This window comes from Aspergillus flavus, chromosome 3 (assembly GCF_009017415.1).
Source record: "Aspergillus flavus chromosome 3, complete sequence".
Classification (NCBI taxonomy): Eukaryota; Fungi; Ascomycota; class Eurotiomycetes; order Eurotiales; family Aspergillaceae; genus Aspergillus; species Aspergillus flavus.
This window is the reverse complement of record NC_092407.1, coordinates 1,085,238-1,110,534: the sequence shown is the minus strand read 5'-3', so window position 1 is coordinate 1,110,534 and position 25,297 is coordinate 1,085,238. Positions and strand designations below refer to the sequence as shown.

Genomic DNA, 25,297 nt, shown 5'->3' with positions numbered 1-25,297 from the left:
ATACCGTCTGAAAACGTAATAGCGTTTTCTTCTACCTCGGCTCAGTCAAACCTAGACCGTGCCAAGGAACGCAGCCCGGTAAGGCTGGATGCCTGGACCCCGGATGGCATTGTGAGTAGCCCCGGTAGATTGGGAGATGTGTAGTAGGGGCGGGGCAATGTGAAGGGAGCCTTGAGTTGTACGAGTCGGGTTGAATGGAAATGAACCCTCATGTCCCAACTGAATGGGCCTGAACTTACACCCATCCCTGATTTATACTTATAGCTCAATGTGGGGCACTTAGTTGAATGCCCTGCCTATGTAATAATATCCAATAGGAAGTGTCAGTAAAACCTTTGAGCGCTACACATAAGGAACAGTGAAACTTGGTAGTGGTGAGACCCACCAGGTATGTGGCTATAACCCTATCCCGGCTAACAAAGACGGGGCAACAGGGCGCTGTGCCGCGATTCTTTGAAGCTGTGACGATGGCCTTATACCTCTCTATATGTCTCCTTTTTCTGGATTGACATAAGAAAATGTAGAAATTGATTTACTAGTAATGATAGACATAAAAGGACCGCGAAATCCTGAATCATCGACTTCTTTCTGCACCACCGAACCAAATAACCCCAGGCCCAAACCACTCACAAGTCCTGCAAAATGAAGCTACTCTACACTGTTGCTCTTCTTGCTCTCAGTTCTATTGCAGTAGCAGAAGATAGGACCAATGAGACGTCAACGGAGGCCACCAAGGCTACGTCTCAGAGCAGCTCTAACGATGGTGCTTCGAAGAACCTCCAAAGCTGCCATATCCCAGAACTCAAGAAAGGACATATTCTCAGGGCTTCGTGCTTTTCCGATCCAGCCACGCAACAACTGGTCCATAGCGAGTTGGACCTGAATCACTGTTTCGGTGCAAGCCTGTTGAAGGGCGAATTATCCGCGGAGGCTGAGTACGTGCTGTTCTTGCTTAATCATTCCAATATACTAATGAGCGATATACAGTGGACATTTCAGCCGAAAGTGTGTGAAATGTAAGCTAGGGGGCGAACAGCGTGGTACTGGAACCCACTCCGGGGCATGGACACTTTACTGTCACTGTGTTGCTCCGAAAGCCGAAATTCAACTGGGTAAGCTTATCTTGGCTGTATCCCTTCTACAACTGTTTGTAGTGATCTTTCAGTGGCTCGTGCTAACTTGTCAATAGAACCTACCGTGTTTAGCAACAACCAGGGCCTTCTGGAGTGCCATGGCCATGTTGGAAAGCCAATCAGCTTGTAAGCTGCTTGCAATAGCCCTTGTTGTGGAAAGGATGCTGCCACTGAGCGTCAGATATTGGGATGTTTGTCTTGTTTCTCCTTTGAAGAGGGTTAATGTCTTGGCCCGATAGAGCTGTCGTTGCATTCTGCTGAAGGAACATCCCAGTTGCTCAATACATGCTGGGGGACTAACGCCTCCAGTGGGAGATAATAATAGATAGTAATAGTGAAAGAATTTCCTGTGATTTTTACACCTAGAATGCTTCATAGTTGAATACAAACCGCAAAATAGGGAAGTAACACTTGTAATATGTCGATTCCGGTGTTCTGTATGTGCTTATTTACAATTTTCCGTCCGGGTATTGGCGGGTGGGAATGATCTCTGGCCACGAAGCTGCCATATTTTGATATTCTCCGCAAGACCGAGCAACCTGTCTGCGATGTCCTCCTCCTGGAGCTGAACGAGACAGATTCAGTCGGGCTGGAGAACTACCTCTGTTACGGGGAGGGTCAGATGGGGTTGAGTGTTTCGTCGCGAGGGTTCGTTCCGCTGTCTGATTCATGATCGGTCGTGGAGGTTATTCAAGGCATCATTTAATGTGATAAGAACACCATTAGCATTGAATCATCGGCGCCAGGAAATCTAGATGAGCCGCGTAACCGACCCAGATAATTTTCTCTTGTTATTCCTTCGCCAGAGTCTAGATTAAATATTATCCAATGATCTCCTCTCTGTTAATCTAAGTCTTATATTTATCAAGCATGCTTTCAGTTCTCAATACACATCCTCTTATCTACTTTGTAAGAGGGAGGTTGTCCAGCTGCTAGGTTTATATAGTTTAAGGCAATGGCAACTGTTACTCTTATACCAGTACAGAGCAAGATTATTCTACTTATATAGCTGCTTCTCCACTGCTGACCCCGTAATAGGGGGACAAAAAACCTTGATGTGATGAGCCAGCTGTTTAATAAAAGGGTCCATAACATTGCGCGTTAAAGAATTGACTTTGCCCGTAACCCAGACCCTATGTCCGCTTTTAATTAAACCACACTTGCCCACCCATATTACTACTTTATTTTTGGACGGACAATATTCAGAAAATGTTCTACAAATGGTTCAGTCACCGAGCATTGTCGACAGCTTTTGTTTCTACTCTTGCAAGGCTGTGGTGGACTTTTTTTAACTCGCTGCGTAAGCCAGTGACTTCTGATTCCAACTCTTGATTTTTCACCTTTAAGATTGTGATCTCCTTAGTACACGCCCACCTTTTAGTTCCCTCAGCTATTAGTCTCTGTAGTTCATCCTCGGCCATGCGCGCTCTTTCAACGACCCGTCGAGATAAGGCTAGCTCGTTGCGTTGAATATTTGATTCCTGATATACGCGGTCTAATTCAGACTCGAGGTCGGAAATCTTCTGTTGAAGCAGAGGTACGCCTTCAAGTTCACGATATACAATCGAAAGTGCAGAGTCGACCTCCTGCGGCAGCGTGTTAAATTGAGATTTTCGTGGCGTAGAAGTCGTCGATGATATCTTCGACGTCGTCATCCTTTGGGTCTGTTTATTTGCCCTCTCGACGGCAGCCGGCACGCGATGAGATGTTTGTATATGGTCGTGGGTCGACCCGGGCTTTAGTGTCCTGCCCTGACCTGGATGTGTCTGGGTAGCGGCTTGGGCATTCTGGCCCCGGGGTTGATCATCGGTTTGTACAGCTTCGGCGGTCGCCCTAATTGATCGACTTTGTGGTGTCCGAGAAGGACGATCAATGTCGCCTGGCGTCAACACAGGTGAAGCCAGAGGAGTAATGATGGGTGGATTTATATGTCATCCGCGCCATACACAAACAGCGCAATACCACCGCCGAATGTCATGTTCAATCGATCAGTAGCTGCCAGTGGGCTCACATGACTCATGATACACCCGCGTGCACGTGTCACAGGGATCTAAGTCGACTGGTTGATAACATTCATAGCAGAGAGTGCTGTGTGGACTTTCCCTTCCTAGCAAACGTCGGTCAGCCTCACAGCACTGGGCTTGCGTTCTGATTCTTACTTCTCCATTCTTTATATCCACCTTCGGTAGTAGCAATGGGCTCATATGCCCCGAAGAATTTGTAGGTAATCGTAGGATGTCGCGACTGGCCGGAGTTAACATCTAAATCATGTTGCTTTTCCGCTGGGGGAGAATCTACCGCAGCGCGGAGACGTTTACGGGCCTTTTGTGCTGCCTGTGCACGAATTCTTTTGAAGGGCATTTCGCCTTCTGCAACGGTGTCTGACCAGCGTGTATTAGGCACCAGAGAAATAGGCATTGTAAATAGCGTCGCTAAGGCTGCTTCTGCAGGGGCTTGTTGACAGCCATGGTATGTCTCCGATGCGCTGACTAACCGCTGCCCTGCTTTGTCAACATCGTAGAGTCTTTCGTATCACGTGATGTAAAACTTGTATCTCTGTCGTGCTCGTCCTACATTAGTTTTGGCTGCGAGAGAGTGTTGAGAGTGCACCGAGACATTCAATTTCGCTGACGCTATCACCTCCCAATAACTAGCACAATTATATAGATCCTGTCTCATTGTGCACGTGGTGATAGAGGAGCCAAACGGTTGCCCCTCCGAATTAAGCCCTAATCTTATCAATCAGTCCCGCCTTAGTCAGCGCCGCATTCGTCACAAAATCTCGAGATCGACACGCAAGACGCAGGAATCCGTCCATACTCGAGCGCATAACCATCGATCCCTCCAATTCAACACGGGAACCCTCGATTCAACATCAGAATGACTGGCTTCATCCTCACCCTCTCCTGCCCCGACCGCCCGGGTATCGTGCACGCCGTGACCGCGTTCCTGGTCCAGCACAACCTGAACATCATTGACTCATCGCAATTCGGCGATCCGACATCGCACCGATTCTTCATGCGCACGCATTTCTCCGCCGACAAGGATGCCAGCAAGAAGAACATCGATGAGCTGCGCGAGGCCTTCGAGCCCACGGCCAAGTCCCTCTCCATGGACTTCCAGCTCGTCCCCGCCACCCAGAAGCCCCGCGTCCTGATCATGGTCTCCAAGATCGGCCACTGCCTCAACGACCTCCTCTTCCGTACCTCGACCGGCCAGCTCGCCATCGAGATCCCCCTGATCGTCTCCAATCACCCGGACTTCGCTACCCTCGCGGCCACCTATAACATCCCCTTCGTCCACCTTCCCGTCAACAAGGATACCAAGCCCCAGCAGGAGGCCCGCATCCTGGAGCTCATCAGCGAGCACAACATCGACCTCGTCGTCTTGGCTCGCTACATGCAGGTCTTGTCCCCTACCCTGTGCGAGGCTATGTCCGGCCGCATCATCAACATCCACCACAGCTTCTTGCCCTCGTTCAAGGGCGCCAAGCCCTACCACCAGGCCTACGACCGCGGTGTCAAAATTATCGGTGCCACCGCGCACTTCGTCACCAGCGATCTGGATGAGGGTCCCATCATCGAGCAGAACGTTGTCCGCGTTAACCACGGCATGAGCCCCAAGGAGTTGACCCACGCTGGCAGCAACGTCGAGAGCAACGTGCTGGCCGCCGCCGTGAAGTACTTCTCCGAGCGCAGGGTGTTGCTCAACGGACACAAGACTGTGGTCTTCAACTAGACGCTTCCTGGATATATATGTATATATGCATCAAAAGCTGGAATAGACAAAAAGGACGAATAAATGAAAACAACCTTCTACAGTCAGGTCAGGTCCACTCTAAAGCCGAACACCCTCAAAAGGATGATAATCCTCCTCTCCCTCCCACTGCGCAGCATATAATGACTCCCCCATCTGCGACGCATCCATCCCGGCAATAATATCCCTAAAACCCATTAGCATACTCCAATAAAAACCCAAAGCAGAATAGAAGAGAACATACTCATCCGTCCCTAAAACCTCAAACCCAGGAACACAGTCCACCAAAGCATACAGCACATAGCTCCCCCCAAAACTCCACACAAACCCAATAACAGCCTCGACAATCTGAATCCAAAGCTGTCCCCAATTCCCATCAAACACCACACCCCCCTTAATAATCGTCGACCCATCATACGCCGCAACCTCCCGTCTAGCAAACAGACCCGTCACAATAGTCCCCAGAAATCCCCCGAGACAATGCGTAGCAAATGTATCCCCGTTATCCACCCATCGCAGTAGCGCAGCCCGCTTCGTGAACTTAATCCGCAGCGCCTGGCGACCGAGAGAGGCGCCGAGAACCCCGAACCCGACCGCGGTGGTCATGTCGATGAATCCCGCGCTGGGCGTGATGAGGACGAGTCCTGCGATCGCGCCAAGGAAGGTGCTGTCTAGGCTCCATTTACCGGTTTCGTAGTATGTGAGGCTGGCCCAGGTGAGGGCGCCGGAGGCGGCGCAGAGGTTGGTGACGCAGGCGGCCATGACGGATTTGAAGTTGAGGGCGAGGGTGGTGCCGGCGTCGAAGGCGAGCCAGGCGTTCCAGATGATGATTAGGGCGAGGAGTTGGCAGAGGGTGTTGTGGGGTTTGTGGAGGATGAGGTGTTGGGGGGTGCGGATTGGGGATCGTTTGGAGCGGAAGAGTGGGTAGGAGAGGTAGAGGCTCATGGCTGTTGCTGTTGCGCCGCTACAGATGTGCACTGGTGTGCCGCCGGCAAAGTCGAGGGCGCCGAGATTGGCCAGGAAGCCATTCTCTGACCAGACCATGTGGGCTAATGGGGCATAGATGAAGGTGCACCACAGCTGGGGTAGGGTTAGTTTCTGCTGGAGTCGCGTTTGGTAGGAGGGATACGTACGAAGATGAACGGGATTAGTGGAAGCAGTCTGCCGCGCTCGCACGCTCCTCCGATGGCGATTGCGCAGACCGTGGCGCAGAAGATTAGTTGGAATTCGGAGAAGAGGATCTCGGGGATCGATCCGACCGGTTCAGCAAGGACGCCAATATGGAAGATTTTACTGAAACCGCCGAATACACTGTTGCCCTCACCGTAGGCTAGTGAGTATCCGAGCATCCACCATTGAATAGAACAGACGGCTACTGCTAGGAGGCCTGGGTAGAATGAGGCCAGGCTGTTGTAACGCGTCGAATAGCCCGAGTAGGCGAGACCGACTGCCGGGATAATCAGCCAACAGAAAACACTACATACTAAAATGAAGAGAGTGTCTGTTTTCGAGCAGGCCTCCCAGGCAGCCTGGACAGACATTTTGTCGCTCTCGACGAACTGTTCTAGGTTGCGACATGAGCAGAGTAGTCGATAGAGGGGAAGCTTAGAGGACTCATATAGTTTGTATAGGTCTCTAACGTGCTGATAAGAACCTTCAATGCTGACACATTTGATTGGGTTTTTGTTATCATATCGAAGGGATCATCGAATGTAACATCGACCTGCATTGCATATTGACCAATCCTGAGCGGAGCGCGCTATCAGTGCAGCCCTCCTGCATAACCGCGGTAAGGGAGCCATGCACAGCAGCATTGGCATGCAGAATCAGCTTATTGGCCTAGATAAGGGTGGCATTGCATTAGCAACCTACAAGAGATCTGTGGCATAAAAAGGGTATCCCTGTCGTGCCACTCCGTTTGTTACCATTAAAATAGCGCTCAGTGAGTTGAGGGACCATCTTCTTACTAAACAATTCAATTATGTAAGTCTAGTCAGTGATTATATGACATAACGGAAGCTTTCAATTTCAAGGTCCGTCTTGTTCGATAGCCCTTGCATCCGCTCCTCTTCCTCAGTTAACTCGGAGGGAGCACCATACGCCGCGTCTCGGCGTTTATTCTCGAAAATATAATAAACGTACAAGCAAATCAGGAAAAACGCCCCTAGGGCGAGACCAGAAATGGCAGCCTTCATACCGGTCTAATCACTGGTTAGCCTCTGTTTGTGCATACGTGATTTTGAGGACAAACTCACAGGATAATGGGGTTCCTCAGAGGAAAGGAAGAATTGAGGCCCAACAATATTCCCTACACAGTAGGCCACAAACATCAAGGCACTCGTCGTACTTCGCTTCGTGAACCCGGCCACGTTGGAACTGATGATACTAAGCGACAGGGGAATGTTCACCGCAAAGACAGCCCCTAGAGCCAATCCAGTCAACCGGCCCTTTTGGTTATCTTCATCCAATTTCCAGACGAGGATCATGCCGACTAATGAGACTGTCGTGTTGAAGATCATCATGAGGATTCGAGTATTAGGAATGGCAGTGGCGACGCCGGCGGTGATAAGCAAGAAGACGATCTGGGCACCACCAAGAGGCATTTGCATCAGAAGGGACTTGAGTTGTGTGAAGCCGAAGCCGTTGATAATAATTGAGGAGAACTGTCCGGTCAGCAAGGATTAAGAGGACACCAGAAGCTGGAACGACATACACTGGTGACACCTCCATTGCACAAGTTGACGGAGAATGTGTACAGGACAAGAAACCACGTTTGTGGATCACGAACGGCAAGCCATGCTTGGTTCCATTTGAAATCTCCGCCCTCCATTACACCGGTCTTGTTCTTGAGGGTCCGCTGCACAGCGATCGTACGCTCAGTCTTGGTTAAGAATATCGCTTTCTGTGGAGCGTCGGGAAGGAGTATAACGAGGAAGATCGATATGGCGGCAGTGATGGCACCTAAGAAGAGGAAGAGTAGCTGCCAACTCTCAATGGCATTAACCTTGATAGTCCCAATGCCATAAGCAACAACACCACCGATGACGGTGGAAACACAGTTGCCGAAGAACCATGCAGCTTGTCTATGGAGGTGTTAATTTATTGACATGAGATACCCAATGCTAATGTGCTTACCTTGCAGGCTGTTCCTCTCGCTTATAGTACATTCCAGTGATCAGAGCAAATCCTGGAGCAATGGCAGCCTCACCGACTCCCAAAAAGAACCGGGCGGCCATTAAACCGCCGAAGTTTTTCGCGGCAGCATGGCACATAAGAACTCCTCCCCAGACCAGCCTGTGAGCTGTTAGCAATGGATGGTTATGGACGTAGGTAGAGAGACGAACACCGAGGCACTGAGATATTTGGCTATGGGAAGGCGGACAATAAGGTAGGAGCTTGGCCTAATCACTAGTTAGTGAGCTGAGAAGGAGTATGGGCGCTGCGAACATCATACCAACTCCACGCAAAGTATCCGAAATAGAAGATCGCTGAGGACCAGGAGTACTCCGTCCCTTGTAGGTCCTATCAAAGTTAGCACCATAGCTTAAGTATGTGACTGATGGTTCATACCAAGTCTTCTCTTAGATTGAACAATGTTGCTTGACTCAAAGCCAGTTTGTCCATATATTGCATCATATAGCAGATACCCATTAAGGGGATCAATCTAATTGTATGAGTTTCTGAGCCTGTATAATCAATATCAAAGTACTTACATCAAGTCTAGCTTTAGCAGCACCTTTCTCTCCTGCTGTGGGGTGACATCCATCCCCAGCATCTGTCCCAGGTCGACATCTTTGGTAACTGACATCTCAGGCTCAAGCTTCAAGTCATCTATCTCGGGCATTGTCCCTGGGGGAACATCGTGTTGCTTTTCCATGGTATCTCGCAATCCAATTTCTCGAGTTTAGTGGAACGACAAAATATCCTCTCGAGCTGTGAGCCCTTTTATGACAGGTATGCAAGGCATCGGTAGCAATTTTCGGGACTTGAAAGATTGCCAACAGCGGAAGATCGCACACTATTTCCGCACCTAGAACATGTTAATTCGACCTAAAAACATCCAAGCATTTCTCACATTCACCGGATAATAAGGTAATTAGTGAGTCAGCTCTTAAAGATAGCGAACTAAGACAGATAGGATACACAGCGGAATTGACATCTTGGATAGCGTGGCACCCAATACCGTGGGTCCATATGAAATCCTGGAGGTATAAATTCATGGCGAACCCACTTTATTGCCGGTTAAAACCCAACGATTCGCCCCATGGAGCAGCAGCGCCACTGGAAAGATACGAAGTAGGGCTTCGTCGGCAAATCCACCAATGTCCGTCCCGAGCTCGGCAAATGTCCAACCTAAAACTTGCGAAGGTTATCAAAAGATTCAACACGCTTTCCCTATCGTGTGGATCAAAACTACTGCAATGGGCATTTAACAGGCCCTGCTGCAGCTACCCCGCAAATTCAATCGTGCGGAGAGCGTACATCTAGAAACTTGAGGTGGCTCACACGAGGACTGGGGCTGTTTGGATACCCACATCTCCACTCTTGGCTTCGGCAAATTGGGGAAGGAACTGGTTCTAATCTGCCGAGGGGGCCAGTGATAATAAAGATAATGGCAAATGCGCATTTCGTTAACACTGATATCATTCATCATACCGTTAGTCATCAAGTTTCACCCCTGATAGCCTGCTTATTCTTACCAGATAAGGGCAATGATAACATATCCGACATGTGGGATGCAAGCGATGGAGCCGACGTGCAGCATGATAGGCAATGGCGTCGGCGATCTATCCTATCAAAGGGTCTTCTGAGGCGAAATTCCGACTCATCCTTACAATTAATTCCAACCGAGGCATAGTCATACCGTGAAGGGTGTTGTAGACGAACAATATATAATGGTCTCCGCTAGCGTTAGGCAACTGACAGCCTCCGCAGAGTACGCGTACAGATATCACAGACTACCACCATGGCAATTATGCAAGCAAAGCCTAGTATTGCGGACATCAAGGCATCCGTTGATGCGGCGTTAGAGTCGTTACAGACAACCTTAAGAGAATTGAACCGAGAGGTATGTCTTTGCTCTTTACGTCATTTATCCCATCCGCTAATTGCGCAGATCTGGTCCAATCCAGAAACAGCATATGAAGAGTATAAAGCTCACGACGCGATTTGCGACTTCCTCGAAGCACAAGGATTTACCGTGACTCGCCACGCATATGGCCTGGACACATCGTTTGAAGCCATCAGTGGCTCTGGCGGACGGCTGATCAATTTCAATGCCGAATATGACGCACTCCCCGGCATAGGTCACGCCTGTGGCCATAACCTGATCACAACGAGCAGTGTCGCTGCTTTCTTGGCACTTTCTGCTCTTCTGAAGCAGTATGGCATCCCTGGTCGTACTCAGCTGTTGGGCACACCGGCCGAGGAGAATGGTGGTGGAAAGGCTAAATTGATAGATGCTGGGGCTTATAAGGGTGTCGATATCTCATTGATGGCGTATGTACCCCTGACTCTCTATCATTATATGATACTGACTCGGTGTAGGCACGCTGGTCCCCAGAAGCTCTTTCCTGGTGTTGACGCCACTGGGGTGGGCGGCGTCTTGATGAATGCCCGGAAACAGATTCACTGTGAGTTTACTGGGAAGAGCGCCCATGCTGGAGGCAACCCTTGGGAAGGCGTCAATGCGCTCGATGCTCTGGTGACCTCTTATAATAACGTTGCTGTCCTACGGCAACAGCTCCAACCGGATGAACGTGTTCATTGCGCCTTTTTGGATACGCCTAAGGTAGCCAACGTCATCCCAGCTTATACCAAGGCCTATTGGCAAGTTCGTAGTCCGACTTTGAAGGGCTTGAATCGGTTAATGGCCAAGGTACGCAATTGCATTGAGGCAGGCGCGTTAGCGACGGGATGCGAAGTTAAGCTCGTAGAGTACGTACGCCTTCTCCCGAGCTTTTCGTTGGAGCTAAGCTGATATAAGCAACAGAGATGAGCTGTACACCGACATTAAGTTAAACGATACCTTGTGTGAACGTTATCAGACCCACATGGGTAGCTACGATCGAAACGTCCTAAAGAGTCATGAGAAAGTCTTAACGGGGTCATCCGACATTGGTATTCTACACTTCACTCTTTCCTCGGTTATGTCAGTTACTAATGACTACCACAGGCAATGTCAGTTATATTATGCCCACCCTCCATACCATGTTCGGTATACCAGGACCAGATGGATCGTTTCCTCACCATCCGTCATTTGCAGCAGCGGCTGGCACTGATGATGCTCATGTTGAGGCAGTGGTTGTGGGCAAGTCGCTGGCCATGATCGGATGGGAAATGATCACGGACGAAGCTCTGTTCAAACAGGCGAAATCACAATGGGAGAACTGTATCCAGGAATAAACATGCATATTCATATTATAGCAAATGAGGATCACTCGACCGACAAATAATTAGCCCAATTGACCTTTATCGGGAGAGAATAGGTGAGATGGGCGAGAGGGGCATAGCATCATAACTTACAGCTAGATGTAATCGTCTAGGTAGGAAATATGTAAAGAATGGTTTTTATTCAAAGAAAGTTACTCTCAACCGCACATTATCCATATCAGCCAAGTCTATAAAATTGAGTAAATTTTAGGTAGGGCCTTTGTTAGTGCAAGGCGCTTCGAAATAGTAAGCTTGACATATCAGGTTAACTTTCTTTTGACCTTTTGATTATTTGTTATTATTCTGTGATATAAAGAAACGTGGGCGAAGAAGTTTGTCCATTGAGCAGGCTGCTGTGCTGCAGACGGTTAGCTTTGAGCAAGTTCAGATGCAGCATGGGATAGTGCTGTCACTCAACTAAGTTCGAATATTTTGAAAGCAGTGGATGATCTTGACTTCCTGGATTTAGGCCCGGAGAAACTTTCGTTTTCCAAGGAAGGTATTCTTTATCCTGAGTTTCCCAATACGCAAGGAATTGCTTGATGGGCGTAATCTAGAATATATTATGGATTCTTTCATGTAGCTTCCTCAGCTCGGTAGATGCATCATCCAGAGATGAGAAGACTATGAGAAACTGCAAATCGCCAAGTACTATACTTCTGATATATTCTCCTTTGATATTTGCTACAGGGCTCGATTCACTTCAACAAGCAGGCTCTTCGCGCGTCTTCTCTGATTCCATGCGGAAGTGATATTGATCTCTGGAAAGATGACAACCAGCGTCATTAACCCCGAGCGCTCGAGAGCGTGGACTTGAGAATATATACACCGGGATACTTGGATGAATGGCAGTCCACACGCATAGGCCGAGCGTCACTAGACATATTAGCAGGATATCTAAGGTCTGTCATTTCTGGCCCTGGACTTGAGACCTTGTGCATTACGCTTGATAGCCTAACTGGTCCTTCTGGGCGGACAACCGGCGACACAATCATTTAAGAGGGCAAGCTGCTTTGGCGGTGACGATCACTGGCGATCAACATTTCCTCGCGTTCTCTCGATACTCCGTACGTCCGTTTACGAGGGTTGTGGGGGGCACCACTTTAGAGGCTGCAGTTTAGCCGCCAAACCATCACACCCACGCAACTAAATCTATATTTACTTTTAAGGCCTCCAAAGCCAAGAGTTCAATTCACACGTTAGTGGGCACGCAGCCCCGAATACCTCAGGAATTGGTGCACAGGATGAACACCCCATGTGTCGTGTCTATGTATTTAATTAACAACATAGTCCGCGTTGTAGATTCAGCGATTCCGGACTAGAAGTTTACGTGCCAGTGCTTCAGCCGCTCCTTGAAAGCTCTGAGAGAAATAATATCGTCGACTTCGGGATATACGAAATGCTATACAGACCAAACACCCTGTGGACCTGGATCCTTCTAGTTTCCACATTCATTGAAGTGGTGGTGCTCATTGCTCTTGAAGCGTATATTTTGACACTCACTTTGCTTGGCACGAAACCTGCTGACCTATGGAACAGGGTAATATACACCAGTATTCGAAACAATGTTACACCCGTTGCTTGGGATATATCAGCATACAGATGCATACCCACTTTCTTCGTCTTGGTGACACTCTGGGTGGTATACCAGCTGCTCCTTGTCTATGACACATCGGCACACTGGGGTACTATCCAACTGATTGGTTTGGGCATATACTCGGCCGCATTAAGCGTATATAATGGCATTCAGTATGGTCAGCTGCGTGATATAGTAGAAGTCCTTATAGCCAATGCTGCCGTACGCCCGGGGTCACTACAGGGAATGTGGCCTCTGTTACAGGGGATGATGATTTCGATCATAGCCATACCGGTATCGTTCACTTTTTTAATTCTGTTCAGTGCGTGGAAGTTGTACGAAGAATTCGCCTGGGTTACCCTACGAACGGTGGACGCCGACAAACCAATGAGAAGAAGGTATTTATACTTGCAGGCAAGTAAACCTTTCTTGTATGCTGTGGTTGATACGGCTCTGACTTTTGCCCACTCATTAGCTACTTTTGTCTTTGCTTAAGTTCGATGGATTTTTTTACCTCGGATTTCTGCTACAACTCGCGATTGTACCATACAGTAAAAGCAGTCCAACTTTTGCCGCAGCGGTGGCCCTGATGCCCGTTTCTTGCTGTCTATTATTCATCACTGCGTGGATAGTAAGGAAACAGCATCGAGTTGGGACTATTGTTATCTCTGTGGGTGACCACCTTACCGTTGTAGGCTGACTCGCTAATAATCTGGATCAGGTCTTCCATCTTGCACTGATGGGCTTCTTTATATATATGCTTACTGCCTTCTCTATGTCCCCTTCCTACTTGGACTATCTCCAGGCCAGAAAGACATTGAGCTTTTTCGGGATCATAAACATTGTATTGGCGCTGGGTACAGTAACCGTGACAGGTCTGTGCTTCGTCCGTATGTCTCGGGCGGTGCAAAAGCTGGACTGCTCGGGGAAACCGTTGGGAGCGAGAGTTACTTGCGGTTCCGCATGAGGCGACATGACGTCGGGTCTGTTTTTTAACTATGGGAAGGACATGGTAACGGGGATTGCTGGGTTGGATGTATACTCTGCTGTAATTTAAACGTTGCTTTAATGTGCGATAATCACCCTGGACGATAGCGATAGCTGCTGGGAGATGCGGTGCGACTCTATCACTTGCAGGGCCCCATTAGGGCTGACGCCGGTCATGCATACAGTACAACGCTACTCAGACAGACCCATAAGCGCCAAAGACATGCAAATCAGTGTTCTTCAGCAATAAATAGAAATCTCAGAGAAGTAGAACCTATGCGGCCTCTAATAGACCGAAGAGTCGCTGACTAAGCTTTATCAGATCTTTTTCCATTTTCCGGCATCGCTTTTCCTTCTCTATCGTCACTTTTCCCGACAACCTCAGATGGTTTCCCGGTTGCCCTGCTACTTGGCATCCACTCGTTGCTGATGCCTCCCGGCTGATTGCTTGCTTTTGTAGCGTGGGCTCTTCAATCTATGTCGGGTCGGAACGCCCCTCGCTCAAAGAAAGGTATTTAGATACCTACCTACGTGCATACATTCCTTCTTATAGCCTGCTACGGAATGCTCGGCGTCCCGGTAAAATACTCAAACTAACCGCGACTTCGCCCAGGCTGCAGTACCTGCCGCCGTCGAAAAGTGAAATGCGGCGAAGAGCGCCCTGTCTGCAAACGCTGCTCTAACTTGCGACTCAGCTGTGAGTGGGGAGTTCCAGTGAAACGAGGCAAGTCCATCACTCCGGCGCGACAACTTCAGCCTCGATGGCCCAGTTGTGATGTCGCTGCCTCCACTACCTTCGCCGCTTCAACGATCGAGATCCCTCACCCACCCTTCGTGACCTCCCCTGGCACGTTATGGTACCCCTTAGACACTACACCCGACCTCACCAGTATCCCCGTTGGTTCGATATCCTCTCCAGGCTGGCTCGGCGTGCCCCCTTACCATCCGCCCCCGCCGCTATATCCTTCGCTATCTGTAACCGACTTCGCGTGTGCCAACTCGTTGGTGCTTTCCGAACATGATCAGAAGTATTTTCAATACTTCCCATCGTCCTCGTTGGTATTCTATTACATGAAATCGTGGCAATGGAGCAGTTTCTGTTATCTATACCAAGGGCCGGCCGCCACGAACAAGATAATCATGCGGATGATTCTCGCCTTATCCGCGAGTGATATGCACCGCAACGGTCTTATAGTGCGAACGCCCGGCCGGCCCACGGCGGAGGATCACGGTCGCTATCACTACGGGTTGGCCGTCAAGGAATTCCGCCAGTCCTTGGTGTCCCCGCGACAGGTCTCGCCCGCCGAGCTGGAGGCGATCTTCGCGACCATGTTTCTGATGGTGACATACGAATGGCAATACGGTCATTGCGTGCGACATCTAGAACTACATTTACAAGGGGTGAAGTCGTTGCTGGAATCTCACCCGGAGTTGTTCCAGATCAAGGACGTGAATAATGTGCTGCTGTCGATGGAGTCCGAGGAATCGAACGAGCCGGAGTCTCGGGTGTCATTCATTCCCGAGCAACTATTACTATGGATTCTGTAGGTACCGTGGCTTTCCTTCGAAGCCGGTCTAATATAGCCTCAGGTATATCGATGCGAGCTGTCAGCCCATGGGGTTGTCCGAATCGCTTTACGACTACGTGCTCCAGTCCGGGAACCCAGCCCTACATCCGGACCGACTATATCGTTGCGCCCGTGTATGGGGACGATGCTTCTGGGGTAAACAGTACCCGGACCAGGAAGTATCGGATGACATGGAGAATTACCGGGCTTTGGAACTATTACATGCGGGCATGTCGCTACGCCATCGAACATGGAAGTTGCTATTCGACAACATTCCCGATTCCGGCTACCAGGCAGAGTCATTCTTTAACGAAATAATGGCCGTCAGAGATGTATGTCCCCTTCTCATTCCGCACGAGACCAATCCTAACAGCTGCAGAAATTCTCCGATTTGTTCATCACAGCCAAATTCGCCGGCCCGGCCTCAATGCGACGCACGTTAAACACAATCAATATGGCTGTTAGCACTTTTTACGCGCAGATTCTTTTCCATCGGCGTTTACTCTGCCCCTCACAATCTCCGCGCACGCTTCACCGGCACGCCCTGAACAACATCCTCGAGATCACGCATAAGCAATACGCATCCGAGCCACGACTCATGCGTCGTCTGCACTGGCCAATCTTAGTCGCGGTGCTCGAAACAGACGATCCGGCGCAGATCGAATGGCTCCGTCAGCGCCTAGCAGAGCTGCGTCAGTGCCATACCGAGATTCGGTGGGCGAACGAGATTGTAGATGAAGTGCTCGCGCAACAGGATGCGACCAAAGGGGAGTACGTAAATCTGGCCGAATTTCTCCGCAATCGCGCGCCATCGTAATAAATTTTATGTGAGGGATACATCTTTATAATGTTCCTGCCATGACTGCTTACCATAAGATATATCATAGAACACTACATAGATTTAATAGCATAAATAATTCAAACAATATTCTCCAAGAAATACGCATCATAGGCAACCTCGCCTTTGGCTCTGGTCGCTCGCCCGACAATGACCCGGTTGTTCATCCATTTGTATTTTTCATGGCCGGTTTCAAGCTTGATATGCAAATGAAACCAGTATTGGTTGGGGTCCACTCCGTCGTCTCCTTCCATCAGGGCTTTCAAGACCTCAGGAGGCCCGGAACGAGTTCCCTCTGTCCTATATATAATGTCAGTCACCAAGGACACTCACAATGAAAAGATACGGGAATAAAAGCTAACCGAATATAGATATAAGCTCCATCATCACTCTTAAGAAGATAGTTCGTATTTACATGTGTCGTTTGATTCTCCTCAACCAACCTAAATATCATCCGTTAGTATCCCTATACACCAATAACAGCAAAACAACTCTGCACCTACATGAAATCCGCTCCACCAGGAACTACCTCTCCATTCAAGTACTTTCCTCTCACAGTACCGGATTTAATGGGCACACAGCGACGTCTACCGTAAGGTCCATTCCCGATCTCCATTGGAGGGTCGACGGCACACCGGAGAGTGAAAAGATGTGTTAGGGCTGGGGGCGGCGAGAGGGGCTCCATTTTGTTTTTACTATGTACTCCTTCCTTTGTGTGAAAATAGTTGTATAGCGAGAAATGGAGGGGAAAGAGTGGCAGGCTGGGGAAATGAGGAGAGGGTGGGTCAGAGAAGAGATCGGTTATATCATACTCCCGGGTTAGTTCTTCCCCGGTGTTCGGCTTTGTGGCAATAGCATTGCATAATGGTAAGTGTCTATACAACCTCGCAGGGCTTCTCTTCTAGAACACTTACCTATAATACTATGGTTACGTTTCACGCTTCAACCACAATTAAAAACCGATTAGTCTCCTCATTCGCATAAAAAGACCCTGTCTGATTTTGAGCAAGTTAATACAAAACTTTGCCCCCTCATACTCTACTGATAATACTCCGGCTGTGATAGCCCTAGCTACAATGCCAGAATACAAAAGTCGACAAGACTAGTAGTCTGCGCCACGAGAATAAACAGCAGAAAAAGCAGTCAGATATAATATTGAAAAATTAGCCTGGAAAAACTTTCAAGAAGTACTAAACATGTCAAAACATCGCCCCAAGTATACAACGCGCCCACAACCACCGAACCACTCATATCGTCCTAACAGCAGATAAGCACAAACTAGTGTAAAAGCCCACTAAGCCCTATTCTGAATATTCTTGTTCATTGCACGGACCTTATGGCCATAGTTGTAAAGCACATAGGGCACGGGTGCCATCACCGTAGCAATAATGCCCACAATGGTCAACGACCAATGAGCGCCTATGTTCTCGTACATCTTGATAGAAGCCGGACTGAGCGCACCGGAGATGACGTAGCGAGCAAAGGTCATGAATCCGAGCGCGGACGCTAAGTGCTGCAGGTATACGAAGATGATGTACATGTAGATTGTTGTGAAGATACAGACGAGGGCGTAACCGAGTATCGTGGAGGCTATGATTGGGGACCAGATGCTGATGTCGCTCTGGAGGATTTTGTTAGTAGGTCATAGGAGGGGGGTTCTGAATTGGGCTTGGAGGAGGGTTGTTGACCCACGTAGCACGTCCAGGCCATCCAGAATAGCGACACTGGCATTAAAATAGAAGCTCCCGCCATGGCCCAGTAGAGGGATACCTCGGGCTGCAGGGGTTTGCCTGCGGTCATTGCGCTCGCGGCGGCCTTCTTGGTGAGGCTGTAGATGTAAGGGACCATAATGATCGCCACGGCAACTTCAGGCATCATTGCAACCCAGATGATGAAGGTTGAGCTGGCCGATATGCCATACGGCCTAGTGAAGATATAAGGGTAACCGTTCAAGAAAGTGAATAGCACAAAGTAGATGAGGACGAGGTAAAAGCTAAAGACCAGGATTATAGGCTCGGTCCAGACCATGAAAAACGGTCTATACACGTTAGCCAGCAGCCGGAAGTCTAGCGAGCTGGCCGATGTGTGCTCGGCCTGGTAGCGGTCGTCGCCGGTTAGCTCGCGCAGGTGTCTCGCGCGCCATTCCAGCAGCAGCGGACTACATGTTTCCGGTTGGGCAATCAGGACGAATACCAGGACGGCGCCGATGATGATCATGGATATCCAGCCGGCCGACTCGAAGCCGATCTCAGGTGTGTATGCGCCGATCACAGGACCCAGGATTGGGCCGGTGTATGCACAGATGGTGACCAAGGGCAGGCCGAAGGGTATCTGCATGGGCGTCCAGATGTCGCCTATGGTCCCGCCAGCCACGGTCATTGGGGTCGCGGCGAAAAGGGCGCCGAAGAATCGGAAAGCGAGAGCGACGCCATAGCTGGGAGCCAGAGCTTTGGCCATAATGAACAGCATGACCACAACCATCGAGACAAAGTAGACGATATTGCGGCCGAAGGTTTCAGACAAAGGGCCGGAGAATAGTGAGCCCACGCCTACACCGATCAGGAAGATGCCTGCAGTTGTTCAACCAATGGTTCAGTATTTGTTGGCCAAAAGCATGTGTAGTACATTGAGAGCCATACCTGTGCTCATCGATCCTGCCATCGGACTGACACCAAAGTGGTCCTGGAAGGCCTCTTGCGCAGGACCTTCGACAGATGTGGGAATTGTCAACGCGATGCCCAGACAGCAACAGTTTATCATAGCCATCCATTTCCTGGGCAAGCTCCAGACCTGGGGATTACTGGGGTCGTTGTCCCTCCAGCCCACCACGTAGACGGTGCTCCCATCGCCCTCCTGTGGGCGCGAGACGGTCACACCACGGACGACGGCTGGGTCTATTGCTGCTGGCTTCTCTGTCGGATCCTTTGCGGCCTCGTTATCGCTACTGGTGGAGGTCTTCGCGAGCGACTCAGAAGGTAGCTTTCCTCGCCGAGCTTCAGCTAGGTCCTGCCGCAGGCGACGGTACTGGCGGATGGACTGCATGGTTGGTTGGAGGTAGCTTAATTATAGTGAGGTAATAATTACGATGACAAACGCCGGACGATGAGTACCAGATAGGCTTTTGAGTCTAGAATATATTTCTGCGTCCAAGCATCCCAGCCGGCAAGACCAAACATATTCATCCATGGCTAGTCGGAAACATACGACACTCGGGCGAACTTACAGCCGCTCAGCGACATTACTATATCCAAAGGCCTGCATTGTCATCATCGGATACTTCCGTTAAAAAGCTGCACGAACGGGCGAATTCAACGCCGACTGATCAGGGTGTGGTTTTGGTTCTTCGTCCATGAGACTGCACGTCTTATTGGGCGCCTCTTCATGCCTGTGCCAGGTCCAGAGTGAGAGCGGCACGGAACGGTGTAGTGATATTAAACTAGCAAATAGCAGCTAGTTGAGTTATGCTGGTTATCAGTGCTTGGCTTGTACTACCGTGCTAGCTGAACGGGCTCCGTTCTCCTATGCAAATGTTTCACTTTAACAATCGACAGCCTCAGCCCAACCTACAACCTTGTCGCATTTGACTTAGAGATGGCTGCAGCAACCTTACCTGATAAAAGCTAGTCGCAGGGCCTCCCTCTTCTTAAGGAGTCTATCCAAGATACACCTCACCCCGTCCGAAGCCAAGTTCGAGGAAGCAATTGTCCATTCCGCTTTTCATTTCATCACAGCTCTCTCATTCAATCAAAGCACAATGACCAAGATAATTGGTATTGGAGCAGAAAGGCCATGTACGACTGTATGATACACATGGTAGAGCTCAGAAACACCAGTCCCTTAGGAAAACCTACATTCTCACAGCTAGCTGCGGAGGGGAACGCGGATGCCGTGATGGAGTTTACCTCACGCTCCGTGGGGGAGCAACCGTCAAGTCGTATTTCGGCAAAAGCGAGCAGCATTGGTACTCGGCAGGATATTCTCAAAGCCTACGCTTTGACAAATTCGAGATGGGGAGGGATTGTTGACGTGAGAGAGTTGTGTTTAGGGTGGAATATCCCCAGCATCCTAAAGAGGTTTAGCCTGTTTTGTTGATCCGTGCACGTGCTTCCATACATGCCTGGCGTCTCTTGAGTCTTGACTGGACCATCCACTCTCCTACATCCCACTAATGTATGATGAACCCGACACTACAGCAATTCCGAGCCTTTGGAATTGATGCTAAAGCTGATGCTACTCGCGGCTCCAATGGCACCTCCGGGCCATCGACAAGCATGGACGCTCCAGCCGCGCCCCGAGCGAATGGGGCCTGCGACGTGTGCCGGAGGATGAAAATTAAATGCGACAGGACGTACCCGTGTAGCCATTGTCGTGAGTCGTTCAATGGTACAATCTCGTAACCTCTCTGGATTGATGGGCGCCGCTGATTAGATAAGATTGTGTATTCTCTCAACGGCGGCGGAGGAAGAGGAGCCCGGCCCAGCTTGACCGAATTGAACATCTTGAGAAGCGCATGAAGGCTGTAGAAGAGTCGTGTCAACAGCGAGATGTACTCACAACTGCATCTGTTCCCGTCGGGTCTGCAGAAGTGGTGGATTCTCGCCAGGGAAATCTCAACGACAATTCAGTTTTAGACACTATTGGCCGTGTTCCCAACGCCACACTTCCCTCGGCTCTCGAAAATGAAGGCGAGGCTCGCTTTCTGCACTCTGCCGCTCACATGGACTTTGTAAGGCGTTTAAAAGATGAACTGGGAAACTGGCCCGGGGCAGATGCTGAAAACCGAGTCCGAGCAAGGAATGTGCCGGCGCCAAAATTATTCACATTGGGAAATGGCCTGGGTCAACCAATATCATTGCCACCGCAGGACAGAGCGCGCCATCTGGTCAATCTGGCTTTCAGTGCGCACTTTTTACACAATTTTATACACCGGCCGACTTTCGATTCCGTCTTCCCCTTACTGTTTACCTTGAAAGTCAGTGACTATAGCGGCGAAGAATACCGATATCTTGCACTGCTATTTTCCCTTATGGCTTTGGGATGTCTGTTTGAAATAGATGATGAAGGATCTCGGGACGCATACATAGTGGAAGGGTATGTTATTCCTGGATTCCCGCCTCAACGGTTAAAGAGCTGACAGCAATAGCACCCAATACTTCGAAACATGCCGTAGCCTGGCTGATCTGCAAGGCTGTAACGACTTGGTCACTCTCCAGGCCATCCTCTACATGAATATCTTTCTACTATACACCGCCCGTATCAGCTCAAGCTTCTCAGCTCTCTCCTACACTTTCTCATTGGCACTACGTATGAAATATCATCAAATTGCTGAGACGGATGATGCATTTACTCGTGAAGACAAAAAGCACGTTTTCTGGACGACACGTCACCTTCTAGCATGTGTCTCCATTACCGGTGGGTTACCTATGCCGATTGGGTGCGACGAGCTTGATCTTGAGTATCCGAGTGTCGAGTGCGAGAGTAGACATCGTCCCACGGAGACACGTTCCGACAGCCCGCATAATGTGGCACGATGGAACCCAACTGTTGCCAGCGTCGCATGTTTCCGACTACATAACATCCTAGGCCATGTGACTAAGCGACTGTATCCATTGAAAGGCGTCAAGAAAACCCACAACCCGGGGCCATTGCGCCATTTAGTGAGTAAAGACACGGTCCGGGGACTAGAGAGTGAGCTTCGGTCCTGGCTTGCTTCGCTCCCTCCGTACCTTCGCCTCGGTCAAGAGAAGCATCCGCTGCAAATCGAACGGTAGGCCCGACTTCCCACAAGCCCAATGACTTTCCTCGGCATTTTGTTCTGATATGACATCGTGCAGTGCACAATACGAGCTATGCATGTCGTACGCACATGCTCAGATTTATCTGTACCGGCCTTTCCTGCATTACCTAGTTACTTCGTCCACTGGCGAAATCAGATCAGCAGATGGCTTCCCCTCGTATGCTTCCGCCTGTGTAGACGCTAGTCGCAACATCATTCGGCTTGCGCAGGACATGTATCACAGGGGACTTTTTCACGGCGTACATTGGGATATCTCGAACATGATTTTGGCCGCATCCCTAACCATGCTCTATATAATCTTAGCAAGGAAAGGTTCATCAATTGAGGACATGGCTCTAGCAGAGCTGCGCACTGCTCGGGATCTCATGACCCTCTTGGAGCCATATACAACTCTCGCAAAAAGAATCAGCATTGCGGTCAAGGTATGTATCGCAATTACCCCGATATGCGGACGGAATATTTTATTGAGAGGCTGTGTAGCTTTTGACAACGGCAATTCTTCCTACTGGAACAAGGGACCTGTCTCCACAGAATGCTGTATCTAGTCCCTCAGCACAAGCTTCTGACTCACACACCACCGCTCTGGCTGAGAGGACATTTAGGTTTGTATCCAGGACCAATGTGTCGGATAATCAGGGCATGTTGCCGGGCGGGAGAGAAAGTGACTCAATGCCAGTTCTGGCAACGACGGGGATATCGGCAGAAAGCCTCTCTCAGAGACCATTTCCAATTGCTAGTACAGAAGGGAGCACCAGTCAAGGCCCTCCGATGCTCAACGCAGCTCAAAGCTCCGGTGCCTCTACTTCCTTTCCGATGCAGTCTGACCAGGCCATGTATCATACGCCATTCACTAGTCGTGACATTACGGAACACAATTCCCTACCCTCCACACTCGCCCAAGATTACGGAATTGGCGGAGACGACTATGGATATATGATTGACGGCACCGGGCCGATCGACTTTAGTGATATGATCGGTGATCTGTTCGCTTCAGAGGGGCTGCTGTAACGCCGGTTGGAAGGCCAATAAGCTGCCCGCTCTGTATGGCTGAGGTACACCTGGCATTTGACACTGAATCCATCATCATGGGGAACGGTCTAACTGTGCAATTATCAAGACCATTACTGGCTTCCTTATTGTACTATTCTAGATCAACTGTGAACTTCTGTCGGAGAGATGCACCGATGCGACGAAAAAGGATAGGCAGCAAGACCATCGCCAGTGTCACAAAGCCTAGGAGCGAATTCCCCCAACCGTATCCCAGCTTTTCGTACATCGGCGGTCCTGCCAAGGGCAGTAATGCACCGAAGAGGGACCGAGTAACTGTCAATGCTCCAATACCGGATGCCGCATAGCGAGGGTAAGAGTCAATAATATATGCCTGCAGCGTGCCAAAGATGCCGATTATGCCGAAGGCGAAGGGAAACAGTCCGATAATGGGAACGATCCAATGTGTCTTTTCCTGAACAGACCAGCCATACCAGAAAAAGGAGATCGGCACGAAGAGTGCAAATGGCAAGCACAACGGGAGACGCATTTCGGGTTCCAGTATGTTATTATTCCGTCGTTTCAGTCGGATAAGGATCCGATCGCTTGTGAGAGCGAACACTACCTGGCCCGCGAAAAAGCCTAGCCCCAAACCGATATATGCGAGACCACTCGTTTCTACACTCCAACCATACTGGTTCTGGAAGACTGATGTGATAGTGGTGAACAGAAGATAGAGACAGCCATAAACTGACGCAATATAGAGGGCCATGATCAGTACGATGGGCGAGGTGGCCAACAGTTTGATGACCCGGGTGGATGTTCTCAACAAGAGAGTCGCTGGCCCGCGTGTCTCGCCTTCCATCTCATAACAGCTGCGAAGCTCGGGGCGGTTCAACTCCTTGCGCAGGGCCACTGTCTTCCGCCTGATGAGCACGGTCGGGTTGGTCTCTCGGTTGGTCACCATGACTATACCGGTCAGCGTGCCCCCTACGATGACCAGCACCCAGAATGTCCATCGCCACCCCGCACGTTGCGCAATGTATCCCCCGCAAATTGGTCCTATTACTGGTGCGAATAACGGACCGAACGAGAAAAAGGACAAGGCCAGTCCGCGTTGCTCCGCCTCGAAAAGGTCGGCAATCACGCCGCCTCCAATGGTTAGACAGCCGGATCCTCCAAAGCCAGTGAAGAAACGAAAGACGATCAAGGCCGAGAGATTGGGCGCAAGGGCACAGCCGATTTGAAACAGCACAAAGATCGACGTGGCCGCGTTCAACGTGATTCGACGACCACATACCTCACTGAGTGGAGATAGAACCAAGGGACCACTCTGCCATTATGAACCTGTTAGCGACCCACTCTAAACTAGCAGTTCGGTGTATAAACGCACAAAATAGCCGAAGAGATACGCTGTTACCGCAAAAGAGCTGCGTATGGAGGATGTGTTCCCGAATTCTTGATCGGCAAGACTGACACCGGGTGCGAATACCGATGACGCAAATGGGCTGAAAGCTAGTTGTCAATGCTAAAGCCCTGGATGGTTGCATATGTCTCGGTCTCTTACCTAATGAACGTGATGATGCTAACTGTCGCTAACTGGAACCATTTGCGAGACGGAGGGTAGTTTCTTTCGTTCTGGTGTGAGCAATATAGTCTTTCTGTAGCCATGATGTTAGAATCTTACCTGGGATTTAACGGGTCGTCCTGACTCTCCCATCCAACTATGCCATTTCCCATGTCCATCAGCGGATATGTCTCCCGACCAGCTGCCGGTTCCTATCAACCTTGCCGTGAGTAGATAGCCACTACGAGTTCAGGTAGCACCCACAGGCTGTTTATTCTTTTCTTCGTCAGGCATGGTGCGATGCGACGAAGACCATATGTTTCTTAGTGACAAAACAGTTAGTGAAAGCTTTCTGCGGTCAATGGGTCGTGCCGACCTTATTTATCCAGAATCTTGTCGACCGTATAGAAAGAGATTCGATATGCCAAGACATGACCCCGACATTGGAGTTAGCGCATTGCCATTTCGTCCAATAAGAGCGACTATTCATGAGAACACAGAAATAACGCTAACCGAAGGCTCGGTCCTGGACTGACAACACTCCCGATATTGGGGTTAGTCTATTTCCATTTTCGGAATATCGTCCATCATGCATGATGGATCGTAAGAACCACTATGGATAGCTGGTTAGATAATAGTTTGTCTCCAGTTCCTCG

The 25,297-nt window shown here is 49.7% G+C and overlaps 14 protein-coding genes across 14 annotated transcripts; 6 read left to right on the top strand and 8 right to left on the bottom strand.

Moving 5' to 3' along the window:
- Positions 1-642: 642 nt before the first annotated feature.
- Positions 643-1,263, top strand: F9C07_4565 (uncharacterized protein; the record flags this gene model as incomplete). Its single annotated transcript, XM_041285203.1, has 3 exons — positions 643-935; positions 988-1,112; positions 1,190-1,263. 3 exons carry the CDS (start codon positions 643-645, stop codon positions 1,261-1,263), a joined length of 492 nt encoding a protein of 163 aa, XP_041144229.1.
- Positions 1,264-1,966: 703 nt separating this feature from the next.
- On the bottom strand, positions 1,967-2,956 carry F9C07_2148919 (uncharacterized protein). Its single transcript, XM_071509219.1, has one exon. The coding sequence runs from the start codon at positions 2,786-2,788 to the stop codon at positions 2,363-2,365; it is 426 nt and encodes a 141-aa protein (XP_071364877.1). The 5' UTR covers positions 2,789-2,956; the 3' UTR covers positions 1,967-2,362.
- Positions 2,957-3,121: 165 nt separating this feature from the next.
- On the bottom strand, positions 3,122-3,551 carry F9C07_4564 (uncharacterized protein; the record flags this gene model as incomplete). Its single annotated transcript, XM_071511234.1, has 2 exons — positions 3,122-3,240; positions 3,293-3,551. The coding sequence occupies 2 exons, from the start codon at positions 3,549-3,551 to the stop codon at positions 3,122-3,124; spliced, it is 378 nt and encodes a 125-aa protein (XP_071364876.1).
- A 152-nt stretch (positions 3,552-3,703) lies between these two features.
- F9C07_1380593 (formyltetrahydrofolate hydrolase) lies at positions 3,704-4,920 on the top strand. Its single transcript, XM_041285202.2, has one exon. It carries the CDS (start codon positions 4,014-4,016, stop codon positions 4,869-4,871), a length of 858 nt encoding a protein of 285 aa, XP_041144227.1. The 5' UTR covers positions 3,704-4,013; the 3' UTR covers positions 4,872-4,920.
- Positions 4,921-4,970: 50 nt separating this feature from the next.
- Positions 4,971-6,430, bottom strand: F9C07_4562 (ammonium transporter AmtB-like domain-containing protein; the record flags this gene model as incomplete). Its single annotated transcript, XM_041290641.2, has 3 exons — positions 4,971-5,076; positions 5,134-5,969; positions 6,023-6,430. The coding sequence occupies 3 exons, from the start codon at positions 6,428-6,430 to the stop codon at positions 4,971-4,973; spliced, it is 1,350 nt and encodes a 449-aa protein (XP_041144226.2).
- A 459-nt stretch (positions 6,431-6,889) lies between these two features.
- F9C07_4561 (putative pantothenate transporter) lies at positions 6,890-8,766 on the bottom strand (the record flags this gene model as incomplete). Its single annotated transcript, XM_041290640.1, has 8 exons — positions 6,890-7,090; positions 7,145-7,552; positions 7,603-7,972; positions 8,025-8,183; positions 8,234-8,290; positions 8,344-8,411; positions 8,460-8,553; positions 8,603-8,766. The coding sequence occupies 8 exons, from the start codon at positions 8,764-8,766 to the stop codon at positions 6,890-6,892; spliced, it is 1,521 nt and encodes a 506-aa protein (XP_041144225.1).
- Positions 8,767-9,642: 876 nt separating this feature from the next.
- On the top strand, positions 9,643-11,484 carry F9C07_1380542 (uncharacterized protein). The gene is made up of 5 exons (XM_041285196.2): positions 9,643-9,957; positions 10,006-10,388; positions 10,437-10,826; positions 10,882-11,009; positions 11,065-11,484. The coding sequence occupies exons 1-5, from the start codon at positions 9,856-9,858 to the stop codon at positions 11,292-11,294; spliced, it is 1,233 nt and encodes a 410-aa protein (XP_041144224.2). The 5' UTR covers positions 9,643-9,855; the 3' UTR covers positions 11,295-11,484.
- Positions 11,485-12,720: 1,236 nt separating this feature from the next.
- F9C07_4559 (uncharacterized protein) lies at positions 12,721-13,392 on the top strand (the record flags this gene model as incomplete). The annotated part of the gene is made up of 1 exon (XM_071511233.1): positions 12,721-13,392. The coding sequence occupies one exon, from the start codon at positions 12,721-12,723 to the stop codon at positions 13,390-13,392; it is 672 nt and encodes a 223-aa protein (XP_071364875.1).
- A 969-nt stretch (positions 13,393-14,361) lies between these two features.
- Positions 14,362-16,269, top strand: F9C07_4558 (uncharacterized protein; the record flags this gene model as incomplete). The annotated part of the gene is made up of 4 exons (XM_071511232.1): positions 14,362-14,395; positions 14,498-15,428; positions 15,475-15,784; positions 15,826-16,269. The coding sequence occupies 4 exons, from the start codon at positions 14,362-14,364 to the stop codon at positions 16,267-16,269; spliced, it is 1,719 nt and encodes a 572-aa protein (XP_071364874.1).
- A 101-nt stretch (positions 16,270-16,370) lies between these two features.
- F9C07_2281624 (uncharacterized protein) lies at positions 16,371-17,252 on the bottom strand (the record flags this gene model as incomplete). Its single annotated transcript, XM_041290636.2, has 4 exons — positions 17,205-17,252; positions 16,794-17,131; positions 16,653-16,733; positions 16,371-16,590 (listed from the first exon to the last, which is right to left on the bottom strand). Exons 2-4 carry the CDS (start codon positions 16,973-16,975, stop codon positions 16,371-16,373), a joined length of 483 nt encoding a protein of 160 aa, XP_041144223.1. The 5' UTR covers positions 16,976-17,131; positions 17,205-17,252.
- A 332-nt stretch (positions 17,253-17,584) lies between these two features.
- F9C07_4556 (major facilitator superfamily domain-containing protein) lies at positions 17,585-19,332 on the bottom strand (the record flags this gene model as incomplete). The annotated part of the gene is made up of 3 exons (XM_041290628.1): positions 17,585-17,911; positions 17,983-18,860; positions 18,930-19,332. 3 exons carry the CDS (start codon positions 19,330-19,332, stop codon positions 17,585-17,587), a joined length of 1,608 nt encoding a protein of 535 aa, XP_041144222.1.
- A 521-nt stretch (positions 19,333-19,853) lies between these two features.
- Positions 19,854-20,405, bottom strand: F9C07_4555 (uncharacterized protein; the record flags this gene model as incomplete). The annotated part of the gene is made up of 3 exons (XM_071511231.1): positions 19,854-19,900; positions 19,963-20,003; positions 20,281-20,405. The coding sequence occupies 3 exons, from the start codon at positions 20,403-20,405 to the stop codon at positions 19,854-19,856; spliced, it is 213 nt and encodes a 70-aa protein (XP_071364873.1).
- Positions 20,318-25,108, top strand: F9C07_2281621 (uncharacterized protein). Its single transcript, XM_041290620.2, has 6 exons — positions 20,318-20,355; positions 20,404-20,673; positions 20,724-21,381; positions 21,434-22,057; positions 22,125-22,509; positions 22,568-25,108. Exons 2-6 carry the CDS (start codon positions 20,463-20,465, stop codon positions 23,093-23,095), a joined length of 2,406 nt encoding a protein of 801 aa, XP_041144221.2. The 5' UTR covers positions 20,318-20,355; positions 20,404-20,462; the 3' UTR covers positions 23,096-25,108.
- F9C07_1380479 (major facilitator superfamily domain-containing protein) lies at positions 22,931-25,077 on the bottom strand. The gene is made up of 6 exons (XM_041290627.2): positions 25,018-25,077; positions 24,906-24,963; positions 24,762-24,853; positions 24,642-24,704; positions 24,468-24,582; positions 22,931-24,407 (listed from the first exon to the last, which is right to left on the bottom strand). The coding sequence occupies exons 2-6, from the start codon at positions 24,933-24,935 to the stop codon at positions 23,229-23,231; spliced, it is 1,479 nt and encodes a 492-aa protein (XP_041144220.1). The 5' UTR covers positions 24,936-24,963; positions 25,018-25,077; the 3' UTR covers positions 22,931-23,228.
- Positions 25,109-25,297: the final 189 nt, after the last annotated feature.

Excerpts from the sequence above, each read along its gene's own strand:
- F9C07_2148919 (XM_071509219.1), bottom strand. The coding sequence starts at position 2,788 with ATGACGACGTCGAAGATATCATCGACGACTTCTACGCCACGAAAATCT.
- F9C07_1380593 (XM_041285202.2), top strand. The coding sequence starts at position 4,014 with ATGACTGGCTTCATCCTCACCCTCTCCTGCCCCGACCGCCCGGGTATC.
- F9C07_1380542 (XM_041285196.2), top strand. The coding sequence starts at position 9,856 with ATGGCAATTATGCAAGCAAAGCCTAGTATTGCGGACATCAAGGCATCC. Across the intron at positions 10,389-10,436 it reads GTCGATATCTCATTGATGGC|GCACGCTGGTCCCCAGAAGC; the intron begins GTATGTACCCCT and ends GACTCGGTGTAG. Across the intron at positions 11,010-11,064 it reads AACGGGGTCATCCGACATTG|GCAATGTCAGTTATATTATG; the intron begins GTATTCTACACT and ends TGACTACCACAG.
- F9C07_2281621 (XM_041290620.2), top strand. The coding sequence starts at position 20,463 with ATGATGAACCCGACACTACAGCAATTCCGAGCCTTTGGAATTGATGCT. Across the intron at positions 20,674-20,723 it reads TTGTCGTGAGTCGTTCAATG|ATTGTGTATTCTCTCAACGG; the intron begins GTACAATCTCGT and ends TGATTAGATAAG. Across the intron at positions 21,382-21,433 it reads GACGCATACATAGTGGAAGG|CACCCAATACTTCGAAACAT; the intron begins GTATGTTATTCC and ends TGACAGCAATAG.
- F9C07_1380479 (XM_041290627.2), bottom strand. The coding sequence starts at position 24,935 with ATGCCTGACGAAGAAAAGAATAAACAGCCT. Across the intron at positions 24,705-24,761 it reads GACGACCCGTTAAATCCCAG|AAACTACCCTCCGTCTCGCA; the intron begins GTAAGATTCTAA and ends CCAGAACGAAAG. Across the intron at positions 24,408-24,467 it reads CGTATCTCTTCGGCTATTTT|AGTGGTCCCTTGGTTCTATC; the intron begins GTGCGTTTATAC and ends TCATAATGGCAG.